The sequence below is a fragment of the Montipora foliosa genome, chromosome 12 (assembly GCF_036669935.1).
Source record: "Montipora foliosa isolate CH-2021 chromosome 12, ASM3666993v2, whole genome shotgun sequence".
Classification (NCBI taxonomy): Eukaryota; Metazoa; Cnidaria; class Anthozoa; order Scleractinia; family Acroporidae; genus Montipora; species Montipora foliosa.
In genome coordinates, this window is record NC_090880.1 from 17502474 (window position 1) to 17514973 (window position 12500).

The 12500-nt window shown below is 39.4% G+C and overlaps 3 protein-coding genes across 6 annotated transcripts in view; all 3 read right to left on the minus strand.

Annotated features, from left to right (window-relative positions):
* LOC137980914 (uncharacterized) overlaps positions 1–4851 on the minus strand; it is a 7844-nt gene extending 2993 nt beyond the window's left edge. The window contains exon 1 of the mRNA XM_068828309.1: positions 4833–4851. Within this exon, the coding sequence (XP_068684410.1) occupies positions 4833–4851 (19 nt within the window). The remainder of the gene's footprint in view (positions 1–4832) is intronic.
* A 38-nt stretch (positions 4852–4889) lies between these two features.
* LOC137979707 (uncharacterized) lies at positions 4890–7711 on the minus strand. Its single transcript, XM_068827028.1, has 2 exons — positions 7219–7711; positions 4890–6928 (listed from the first exon to the last, which is right to left on the minus strand). Exons 1-2 carry the CDS (start codon positions 7709–7711, stop codon positions 6789–6791), a joined length of 633 nt encoding a protein of 210 aa, XP_068683129.1. The 3' UTR covers positions 4890–6788.
* Positions 7712–8093: 382 nt separating this feature from the next.
* The window catches only part of LOC137979227 (uncharacterized), a 38049-nt gene continuing 33642 nt past the window's right edge, over positions 8094–12500 (minus strand). For all 4 annotated transcript variants that reach the window (XM_068826438.1, XM_068826435.1, XM_068826437.1 and 1 more), the window contains one exon: positions 8094–11231. In XM_068826438.1, coding sequence (XP_068682539.1) covers positions 9843–11231 — 1389 coding nt within the window. In that variant the 3' untranslated portion in view covers positions 8094–9842. The remainder of the gene's footprint in view (positions 11232–12500) is intronic.

The window sequence follows — 12500 nt, forward strand, 5'->3', positions numbered from 1 at the left end:
AGTATGAGCTATTACTGGTATTCTGTTTTGTTGTTGTCGTTCTCTTTCGCTCTACTTTTGTTTCTGTTTTAGCCATAGGTCCTCCAGGCATCATGTAACCTTTTCCGAGCTGCTAAAGATATGAAAAAATTTGCAATACAGAGAAAAAAGCAGCTCTAAGGAAATTAAAATTAAACACTCAGCTTTATGTTTATATCCCTCTGATGTTTGACTTGAATAACTGGGTATGCACCTTTCCCAATATACCAAACTCCCGTATGGAGACGATCAAGCAGAATTGTGTGATCTACAGTATCAAAAGCCTTGCTTAGATCAAGAAGTACAAGCGGGGTGACGCGTTGCTGGTTCATATTGAGTAGGATATCGTTCATGACTTTTAGCAGTGAAGTCTCGGTACTGTGGTGTTGCCTGTATGATGACTGCGCTAAGGGATAGAGGTTGTGTGTGCTCAGGTAGTCATGCACTTGCAGAAACACAGCCCGCTCAGTCAGCTTAGAAGCAAATGGTAAATTACTGCTGGGGCGTAAGTTGGTGAGCGTTGCCCCAGAGTTGGGTTTCTTCAGTCTTGGTCTGACATCTGCATGTTTCCAGGTATCCGTAAAACGTCCGGTTTGTAGAGAGAGGTAGAACATCAAGAGACTCAACTACAAGAGTGGGCAGGGTTGTTGGCTTTAAGCTTACAGTGGACCGGGATGTGGTCAGAAGAGAGATAGTCAGTCCAAGGGGTGGACACAGCAAGCTAATTAGCTAGTCTTGTGATGATGAAGTCAAGTGTATGTTTGCTGATGTGAGTTGGAATGGTAACGTTCTGCTTTAGGCCGGTGCTCTTAAGTAGCCCGCGCAGTTTGATCGTGTCAATATCATTCACTACGTCCATGTGTATGTTAAAATCTCCTGTTATACTAGGTGGCTAGCACAAAATACCGCTGACTCAAGGAAGTCCGAAAATTCCTCGAAAAAAACACTCAGAGTATGGAGTTCTATATATGATAATTGACTGAATCCATTCAGTCTAGCTCTTTATGTCCCATTTGGAGTATTCAAATGATTGTAGCACATCGGTTCCATCACCAGTGCGACTAGCTCGTGGATGATCCAAAATTTTGTAACCAGAAGGCGTGCAGAGCGTCCGTAAGGCGGACTCTGTGCGTTGCGTGAAAATAAATCGGTCAATAAATGATTAACTTGATAACGTTGCAAAACAACAACAGATGCAACTGTTACAAGGTACCGCGAAGACCATCTGGGAATGTTGGGTGGGGCAGTCTGCCCGTCCGAAACAGGTTTTAACAAATAGACGTCCATTTATAATGGTAAATTAACTGAGTGAAGTGCAATTTGGGCTGATATCATACGCGTGATTTCAAAATCGAACGAGTGCACAGCACGAGTTCGATTTGAAATCACTAGTATGAGTTCAGACAAAAATTGCTCGGCAGGAAGTTCAACTACCACTTTATTACATCCTTTTAACTGTAACTAACAATAAGTAATAAAGATCATCCATTTTTTTGTTTTTTTGAAAAAGCAAAGTTTTGGGAACAAAAGTTTCAAAATTCACCACTTAATGGCTTTCTCCGTCTCTTGTTTTCCTGCAATTTGACTGGTTAGTCAGTACCAATATATTGACCCAGTTAGGAAATAAAGTTGCAACACAATGGTTTTCTTTGTCTTACATTTCCCTAAAATTTGATTGGTTACTTTAAACAAGCCTTGAAATCTGATTGGTTGGTTTTTTACTGTTCCTTTCTCATTGGCTGGGAAAAGATGCGATTCAGAGCAAAAAAATATTTCGATTCATGAATAAATCTCACTACTGAGAGCTAATCAGATTGCAAGGATCACCAGTGATTTCTAAATGGATGTAATAAAAACAAGAATAAATAAAAATACTCCGTTATATCATGAATCAATTGGCCAATATAGTTTAGCACAAAAGTCTCCCGCCTGGGCGATCAGGCAACAAAGTCAAAAACCTCTGAAATCTTGCACTTCTCATAAAATAAAACTACTAAGCTAAAATTGTTGAACTGATAGCACCAAACGCACTTCAACAAACAGAAAATACTATTACAGATTCCACGGCGAGAAAAACTCAAATGGAAAACCAGGCGAAGCTTATTTCAGTTGTTACAGTCCTGTCTTAAAGTGGCCCTGTGACCAAAAAATTAATTGATATTTTTCTTTGGATTTCAAAACTATGTTAACAAGACACTAATACCCTGTTCACACCAAAAAAACATGTTTAATTAAACAAAGTTTAACGAAACCATGTTTAATTGAACATGGTTAACTGATCAACTCGTTCACACCGAACTACGAGAGCTGACAACAACGCAGCCTCATGTTCATGGTCAGCCTCGCGTTCGTGTAATTGTAATTGACGTAAAATTGAACAACAATGTAAACAAAATGGCGGATGCGCTAAATATTGCGCTTTTGTTTTGGAAAACACGGAGAGAAGAAAGCCGAAAAATCGCGGAAAGTCGTGCAAAGCTTGCCAGGAGACGACTCTACCGATACCTCCGCCGAAGATGTCTTGTTTCATCTGTATTTTTTTTGTTGTTGGCGCGGCAACTATTTCAATGCGCCCCAAGTTTACGTCGAGTTTGGAGTAAAAGCAGGTCTCAGTCCTTTTGGGAGGAGACCTGCCAAGGCTGGAGCGATAATGATTGGGTAGAGAACTTCAGGATGTCGAAGGATTCGTTTGAATATCTGTGCGCTGAACTATCACCCCATATCGCGAAACAGAACACGAACTTTCGTAAAGCCATTGCAGTTCGCCATCGCGTTGCAATCACTTTGTATTGGCTTGCCGACTCCGCTCGCTACAGAACAATTGGAAACTTGTTTGGCGTTGGAAAATCCACCGTGTGTACCATCGTGAAACAGGTATGTGAGGTACTTGCAGGTATTCTTCTTCCTCGGTATATTTTCTTTTCACAAAATCAGCAAGAAGTACAAGATCAGATCGATGGTTTTAGAGATCGTGCGGGGTTTCCCCAAGTAGTGGCCGCTCTTGACGGTTGCCATGTGCCTATCATTGCACCTCTCCAAAGTCCGGAAGATTACGTGAATCGAAAAGGATTCCACGCAGTAACACTGCAGGGATTGGTTGACAGCAACTATCGTTTTGTTGACATTTTTGTTGGATGGCCGGCGAAAGTTCACGACGCGCGCGTATTTAAAAATTCACCGCTGTTTTGCCACTGCTGTGCGAGGACTTTCCTACCGCTTCAATTATCTAAAGTCATATCAGGTGTGAGAGTTCCGCCCTTGATAGTTGGAGACTCTGCATATGCGCTCAGTGACTGGCTGATGAAGCCGTATACTGATAATGGAAACTTAACGCGAGAACAAGTGAATTTCAACAAGATCCTCAGCATGACAAGAGTGGTGGTTGAGAATGCCTATGGAAGACTAAAGGGTAGGTTCAGAAGCATTGCAAAGAGGCTGGACCTTAATGTTGAGACTGTTTGTCTTGTCATTGCTGCTTGTTGCGTGTTGCACAACTTCTGTGAAGTCATGGGTGAGGACTTTAATGAGGAGTGGCTGCAAGGTGTACAGCTCCATCTTGGTGTTTTCCCAGTCGACCCAAACCAAGGACAAAACAGGAATGCTGTAGCCATCAGAGAAGCCATCAAGACATCATTATTGTAATTACCGAGCGAATAGCCTCCCATGCAGACATTCTTTTGGCTTATGAGGCAATCTCTCCTGACCTGCCCAATAAGGGATTGTGAGCCAAAAGAATGTCTGCCCGAGAGACAAAAAAACAAAACAAAACAACAACTGTATTGACTAACACAAACTACTGTGCAGACCAGTTTTAAATTTTGCGTATAAAATTGTTGTAGCTGGAAATTCTATGGTCATGCAAGTTTAATTAAAGAACGATTTTAGCTATTACATGTACTATGCGAATCCAAAAACCATGAACTGCTCAATAATTTTTGACATTAACATTTTAATTGTGAATTTACCAATCACATGCGAGATAAAACCACAAAAATATGCAAACTACACAGTTAATTACCATTACAGCTGGCAGTTTTCATCTATGCATTGAGATCTGATGTATGGCTTTTTCCTTGTAACACATTAACATTCCAGAGATAATTTGAGTGTTCATGGTTTTTGAATTCACATAGTAAAGACGAACTGGGAATTTATTGAACGGCTTCAAAAACCTCTGATATAGATCTTTTCATTCTTGCAGTGCTATTTAGATTTTGGGTTATCTTGGCCAAGAGAATTGGAATATATGAAAAGGGGCAGGGATGCTTTTCGTCTTGCTTAAGGGTGTAAATTTCTGATTTTTTATTTTGCTTAGGGTGTTCCAGGCAAAACGTCTATAGTGTTAGCTATAATGGTCTCGTTTAGGGCTGCACATGAAGAAATATACAACTAAATGTTCACTCCTTAGTTTTCTTGGCATCTTTTGGGGTCAAGGAAAGCTTGAACCACACCCAGATTTATCTCATTTAGGGATTCTTTTCAAAATTTCAGAAGGGCATCTCTGCCCCTTTCAAATAGGACTCCCCCTCAGGTACTCACCTTCTGTAATAGTCTGGATATTTGGTGGGCCTTGTAAATGCTTCTTGTGGCTATAAAACATCTTGCAAAGTCATTACCCTGTACAGAGCATTAATTTTTGCTCTGCACTGCAGTCCATTTGTGTGAGGGAAATCAAATGGCAGCAGTCATTGTTTCGTTTTCCTCAACAACTTAACAAAAGTATTATCAGTCTTATGTACAATCATTCAATTGATCAGCTCACAGATAACACAGATGACTCAATTATTTCAATGTATTGCAATATTAATTTTTACGTATTTTAAAATCATACATTGAACTTATAGACAGTTTAAGTTGCTGTAGCTGTTTTGTTGCATTTGTTTTATAATAATAAAGAATTCTTAAATGAATTAACAATATACAGGAAAAGAGCACACTATTCTGATTTTGAAATTACAGTGTGGCATGAAAAAATCTACTATTAACTGCATTGAGATGAAATCAAAGACTTAAGACAGGTATAAAAAGGAAACACTACATTCCTGCATTCTTATGGAAAGATACTATACATGAAATATCAGATAGAAATTGTATCAAGGCCTGCAAATTTTTGTTTTCTGCAGTAAATTTTGAAAAAAAATTCAAACTGGCTGAATTTGTTCATGTGAAAAAGCAAGACATTGAAAATCACAAAAAAGAACTCAATTGCCACAATTGCCTCAATTGCCACAATTTTATATCATAGCTGGGGCAGTGCAGTCACATGTAGATGGAATTATTTTACAAAGATGCTGTAGCTCTGTTTTGGTCCAAATATTCAATTCCGTGATGTGACACTGCCCTTTTAGCAACTTGGAATTAATTAACAGAAGAACAGAACTTAAAAAAAAAGACTCTCTTCTAAAATTTAATTTCAGATTGCCTTTGAAACTTTCTCTGAGCCTGCAGGCAGCTGAGAGCAGTAAGAGGATGCTGTATTTCTTACAGTACATTCAACACTTCTGACTGGGGCAAGAGCTGTACGATTAATAATATTACAAATCAAGTGTATTTTTCGGGAGTAACAAGAATGCCATATTTTGCGGTTTCCATAGTATGAGAAATTGATGTGTCCCACTCAAGCAGATAGTGCAATTTTGAGAACTTCACTCATATTTTTGTACTCAAGCTAGTCCATGTGATTTCTTATGATATACAGTTTATAGGCATTGCTGTTAATACATTATTGTCAGTCTGTTTTGGGGTGGACTCTTGATGAATCTGATTATTGCACATGCACATTGTTGCCCTAAGCAACTATTTATTAGTTGAGGAATATTGGAATTCCCTAGGAATAAGATTTAGAAAAAAATGTGGAAGGTCTAGTGAAAATCTCTGGAATTCTTGGTGGGTAAACATAAATTGTAGGAAATTCTCCAATAGTAAACACATAAATAATAGTGCATTTCTTGGGGGGAGCCCATGTCTGACCAGTGCATTTTAATGCATTTATTTATGGGTATATATGTACATAGTTAATCTAGGGACTGGTTATGAAACCCTGGGAATTTCAAAAGCAGGAACAATAAAGTCGCAATTAGATGTTGAACCGACCGTGACCCTGCACAATCTTTTGCTTTTGGTTCACAAGTTAATTTCGAATAAATTAGTCCAAGCTTTTGATTGGTTATCCTGCCGAAAAAAGCCTGTTTTTGTCGGGTTTTGTGCAGGGTCAAGGCCAAAAAAGCGAACAAAAACATGAAACAAAGAAACTTGTCGAGTTTCATAACCAGCCTACATCTATTAACTATGGTATGTACCAGTAACAGTGAAAAGCCATATGCATCATTCCTCAACAGAGGAGATACACTACAAATGAACATGTACACAGACTCGATACTAAAATATCTGTCCAACATAAAAAACAGGCATAGGAGACCCAAGCTCAATATTTGAACAGTATTGAAAACGGCGGTTAAAATGAGCCGAAACATTTTGAGCAATAAATAACAGCGAATTAATTAACGATACAATTCGGATGCCGTAAAATTCAACATAAGAAATATAATTTCAAGGAATGAAAGTTTCAAAATAGCTCATAAGCTAGTCTAATTTCTTTTAACAGCTCGCACAAAATGGCAAGAAACTTACGCAGGTACTTGGTTCTACTTGTGAAGAACCTGCGCCAGTTTCAGGAGAAATTCTTGATCCTCCTTCTTTCGCTTCTCCGCTCTTTCCTCCTCTCGCCTTTCTCTTGCCGCTTCAGCTTCGAGGAAGCTCTTGTCAGCCGCTTACTGATACTCCACAAAGGACTCAAACACTTTATCAAACTTTGCAAATACATCAGAAGCGGTTTTCCTCTTTTTATTTGCCTTCAATACGGCCGACTGACGGGGTACCGGCTTCTCTGTTTCATCGGCTTCCGTCGCACCTGAAGGAACACCATGGCGACCGCCAAAACTTCAATGGGTTGCATAAACGTTATAGCCAAGTGAGAAATAAAAAATGTTTGATTTATGGTATAGTTATCTCAATATTACACTGTAATACGGATACACCTGTCTTGTATCTGCTTGTACAGTACGCATATCAAAAACTCTCAAGTACGGTATTCAAACATGCTGATTGAACAAAACTTTCACAGACGTCCGTCTCGATGTTGCTTTTGGACACAATTCTATTGTCTGGCCCTCCAATCGGAGAGCATTTTATAACTCTTACCTGTCACCGCTGTCAAATAATTCAGAGGTTTGTGAAGGTTTTCTGACTTTTCTTTGCTGCTGCCAGGGTTGTTTACGTTTGGCTCAACGTTTTCTGCGCTTGTTATTTCTTCATCATCGACCCCATCTATGGAAATTGTTGCGGACTGTATAATTACCTTTGGTTTGGTACATGGCTTGTCCGACAAAAACTCGTCCACTTCGTCGAAGAAAGCCAGCTTCTTCTTTGGTGTGGCATTTCCCGTCTTGCTGCATTCGTCTTTGTAGTTTCTATAGGCGCTTATCAGAGTGTGAATTCGTGTCTTGCAGCTGCCGTCGTCTCTGTCTTCATAGCCTGCAGCTCGAAGATATGCCGCAATTTCTAGCCATATTGGCTTTTTTCTTGTGCATGATTTTAGCTGCAGCTGGATATTCTCGTCTCCCCACTTTTCAAGTAACAGGAGGGTTTCTTTGTGCTCCCAGATTCTTCCGCGAGTTTTGGTTTCTGCCGCCATTTTGAATGTATTTTATTAAACACGATTGTTAAACTACCTTGAGAGGTAGTTTTGTTAAACACGGTTTTAGACGTGTTTTGTTAAACACGCCCGCAGTGTGAACGGCCAGTCTTATTAACTCTGTTTAACAAAACAAGTTTTAAACATGTTTAAGCTTTGGTGTGAACGGGGTATAAGTGACACACGTTTTAAGCCTTGATTTCAAAAAGACAGCTCTTTATTTTAACTGTAATTTTCCTATTTAATGGTCCGTCATTACTAACATTATGTTCTTGAGAGAGCTGGATCGAGGATAAAATGACGTCAAAGGCACACTAGTTTAAGAATGCAATACGTGTGTACGCCGCAGAATTAATATGCAGCACGGGGATTTTGGGCTTTCAGACTTTTAAACTCACGCTTTGCATATATAATAAGCTGCGTTCACACGCTGAAATTTTAAGCTAGTGAGCCTCTGACGTCACTTTTCCCTGGATCCAACCGTCTGAGGTCCAATCAGTCCGTTTTGAACGTGAGTAATGGCGGACCGTGAAATCCACAACTTACACTCAAAGTAAACGGCCTTTGGATAAAAATCAAAGCTCAAAATTTTGCCAGTCAGGTGTTAAGCAAATACACTTTCAAAATCTGAAGGAAAAAAGGAAGCGGTTTTTTTGATCACAAGGGCACTTTAACGAATTCAAGGCCTAAGGAAGACTCTCATACCCTAAAAAGACAAAAATGTGTAAAGAGAAACACTGGATGTTCCAGGATTTCTTGTCTGTGTCGTCGAGACTCAACTTTATATTACTTTACGAGAGGTATTCACAGGATAATTGATTTTAAAGGCAAGAGAAATGACCACAGTTCTAATGCAAAATCTGCAATGAAAACAAATTTCAGAACAATGATGTTGCAGAACTGAGACTGAGTTGTCTCTTTAGAGGGGAAGATAGCTCACACAACTACGACTCCTTCGGATCACCATAATTTAATCTGGATGACTTAGCTCTGCCATGACCGGGAAACAACTAACCCACTATCTCAAATCTAAACAGTTGATTAAGTACGCACGCACTATATCAACACGATGAGGGGTGATTGGTCATTTAAACGAGGAATACTTGTTGAAGGCAGCATCTATGATACTAAAAGTCGCGCCTCGAGATCTAAGAAGAAACTAAGCAAGCAACGACTTTAAACCGCAAATTTAGGAATAATTAAAGCAGCAGTACTTTCAAAACTAACTGTAGATAATGGTGGACATCACAGCTGTGGCCGGGCAACTTGAGTCTAATCCTAACTGAGCGTGATCCTAATTTTCATAGCAACATGAATACAACAAAAGCTCATACTAAAGCTTCCGATAACAGCTAATTACAAAGTTTATTGATTACTTATGGTAACCTTGGTATGCTCACCAACTTATGCTAAGAAAGCTAAACTAAAGCTAACGCACTAAAATTACTTAAATAATCAAAAAAATTCACACGAATACATTAATTAATTAGAAACCTCTCGTATTCTTGTTTCTTTAACGTGATCGTGCAGTGGAAACACTTTTGGGAGTTGACCATAAGCTAACCTATGGTGTTTGCCATAAAAAGGAAAAGCTAACTAATTAACTTGACAGGGAACTATCACATACAGAGATTCGTCTCTGTCTAGTACATTCTCCCGTGAGAAAGTTTGCTAATGAGGCTCCGTGATGACAAGATGGCTTTGTCCTACTGTGCGACATATTCAGACGGTAATTCTTTTAACATTACTCTTGTGAATTTCTTGACTTAATTTCCTGTTACCCTTAAATCTTCAAAATATCTTAAAACATACTTCGAAAAAGACATAGAAGTACTGAACTCTATATCAACATCTTCATGACATCCAGGGGTACAGAAAATTAAAAAAATAATAAAAAAAAGAACACTTGAAAGATTTACTCATCACGCGAAGGGATTAGTGAGAGTGCTAAAATATAAAATAGAGAGGTTAAAATATAAAAATCTTATATTAGTATGTTGTCTAGCTGATTTAGTTAAAAACAAGCTAACCATCCTGTACAGGAAGAAGAATAACTACTAATGGCAGAGCGTCTCTTTCACCTGTGCAACATTTTTAATTGGCGGAACTGAGACAACAAGTTGTTCAGATTCTAAAGTCGTTTCTTAGCTGTGATTTCCACTTGAACATGATCTGGGGTCGAGGAGAGGCTTGGACATTGGACACGGGAACATGGTAATTGGTAGCTGTGGTCACCTGGATCTACGATCACGCGTCCGTCGGCAGATTGGGTAGCCTCGTCATACTCGGCACGAAATTGCTCACTGTTTCGGCAGGTGAAGTGGTAGTAAGGCACAGGTGGAAAAAACAATGCTAAAGAAATCCAGCAATCGTCTAAAATAAATGGAGCCGGATCCTGCATAATCCTTTGTACTTTCTTGGCCAGGCGTTGTAAATTTTTGGCCTCCATGTCAAACAGGTTTATGGAACTGAACCAGTGATGGGGACAATTCACGGACAACAGTGCGTCAAGAACCTCTGCTAGCAACGTAAGGAAACATTCTTCTATGTTGCTCTCTATCCAAAAGCCCACTGGCACTTTCTCTAGAGTATTATAGAATATAGTTTTCATGTGGTAGGAGGTTATTTCAGGCACCACAGGTTGAAAGTGATCTTTTAATATGATTTTCAGGGCCAAGAAACATTTCCTTGCAGTGTCTGGAACAAGTTTAGACAGCTCAACTTCTCCCAAGGAAAAGGAGAATCTCCAGCTTGTTTTCTCCTTATCACTTGGTGCTGGTTTGGCCACCAGGTGACATCCAAGTGACATTATCCTTTGAGCTTCAACTACACTAGGCCAGTATCTCGGTCGCGAAGCCCAGTCACTCATGATTGGCCACTCACGACACTGGACACATAGTGTGATGTCAGCTTCCAAGACCCCTGGAATGTGGAGCTTCATCGCTGGTCCTTTGGAGTCAGCTTCAATTTGTGATGGCAGGTCAATTCCACATAATCTGAAGCTGGGAAGGTTGATTAAACGCGTATTTAAAACAGCCCCTAGAGCTTGTTCTATAATTACCTGTGAACTAACACACATTCCTTGGTGGGCTGGAGTGAGTGATTTGAGATAGGCGTATCCAGTAAATACTTCACTCTCGGTAAAAATAGGCGCAATGAGAATGTTCTCTTGATCAGCGAAGGATGCTTTATCTTCCAAAGAGCAAAACATGACGTCTAGATCAGTACATAAGGCACTCAAGTTTATCGATTTTTTTTTAACCGACATCATGACCGGGATTCCAAATCTCTCGACTGCGCTTCCTGAGAATATGAACTGAAAAGTTGTCGTTGACATGGCCTCTTCAAGTGCAATTTTGACGTCGTTTAGATATAGAAGAGCTTTCTCTTTGAATTCCTGAACTTTTTCTTCTGTCGGAATTTCGCTGTCGACGGACAAGAGAATTTCGCGGAGAGGTTTGGAGCTTCTACCACTAAACCAAAACCTTCTGTGGCCATACGCGACAGGAAAACAGGCAATCTACAGAACAAAATTATATTCAGCTTTTACGAAAATAAAACAAAAGGAAACGAAAGTCGATTTCATTTAGAAGATTCAAAACCACAGCATTGTTATAATTGTCAATCTGGTTTCTCAGTTTATAGTTAGTACCTATGCTGACTTCAGTACAGTATTAATTTTTTAATAAGAGCTGATGCAATGTATTTTTTGTTTCCTTCTAACTTTATTGTAAAATGTTTTTTTAAAAAGATTATCAAAAAAATAATAAATTACTTAAGGAGCTTAATAAAGATTTGTAATTGTAATATCTCATACTTCTTTACAAAACTAACATAGCCTTTGGTAGGAAAAATCTACCATTCTACGCGCGCTTGTATCGCTTGAGACAGGGAGGAAGTCAACATATTAGTCTCTTTGTCCTTATAGCGGTGCCGGGATACGGAGCCGAATCGAAATGACATCATTTCTTGAATTCCTACGCCAGCGTTAAAACCCGAGAGCGCCAAAAACTGGCAGTATTTGAAATCTGTGCTATTAACAATGGCAAAATCGGTTTGTTTCTCTTGGCTGGATATCCCGAAACGCAGCACTTAAGTCCTGAAACGAGCATCAAAACGTATATGTACTTCTATAAAACATTAACTTTTCTCCCAACTTGTTGTTCTCAGTTTAGCTCAAGGGAGAATTCAGTCAGTTAATCGCCGTGACAATGAAAACGCCTTATAACTGTTTTTTTTTTTTAAATGAAAAAAGAAAAAAATTCCAAACAATAGACTAACATTTGTTTTCTTAGAGGCTTTATGTCGCTGACAAAGTTTTTCCAATTTCGGATCAAAAGTATGGAAAGTCGAGGAAATTTGGAATTTGCACTTCCAGTTTCCCGGAGCTTTCGGTCTTGAACCGTAAAGATTTGAGGTTTCACTCAATTCCAAAACGCGCCGACGAGACATGTCATCCTTGGCAATCGTTTTCTTTCCTTTGCGTAAGCACCGTACCCAAGCACCGCTGCCGTGTATTTCACCCCAGGCCTAGAAATGGTCGTAGCCTAAAGGACACTCCATTGCATTCTGAAGTTAAATTCACAAACACGGTCGGACCAGGCCCTGGTTAGGGTCCTGATGTTGTTTTCTTTGGCAGAAACCAGTTCACCCCTCTACGCATGTGTATAACTAGGAACCAAAGACTGACAAAAGAAACGGGGGTAGGGAGGTTTAACTTCAATGGACTTCCTAGCCAATAAGCCTAAATAAGACTACAGTATGGCTTATAGGACAGGAAAAAAACTAA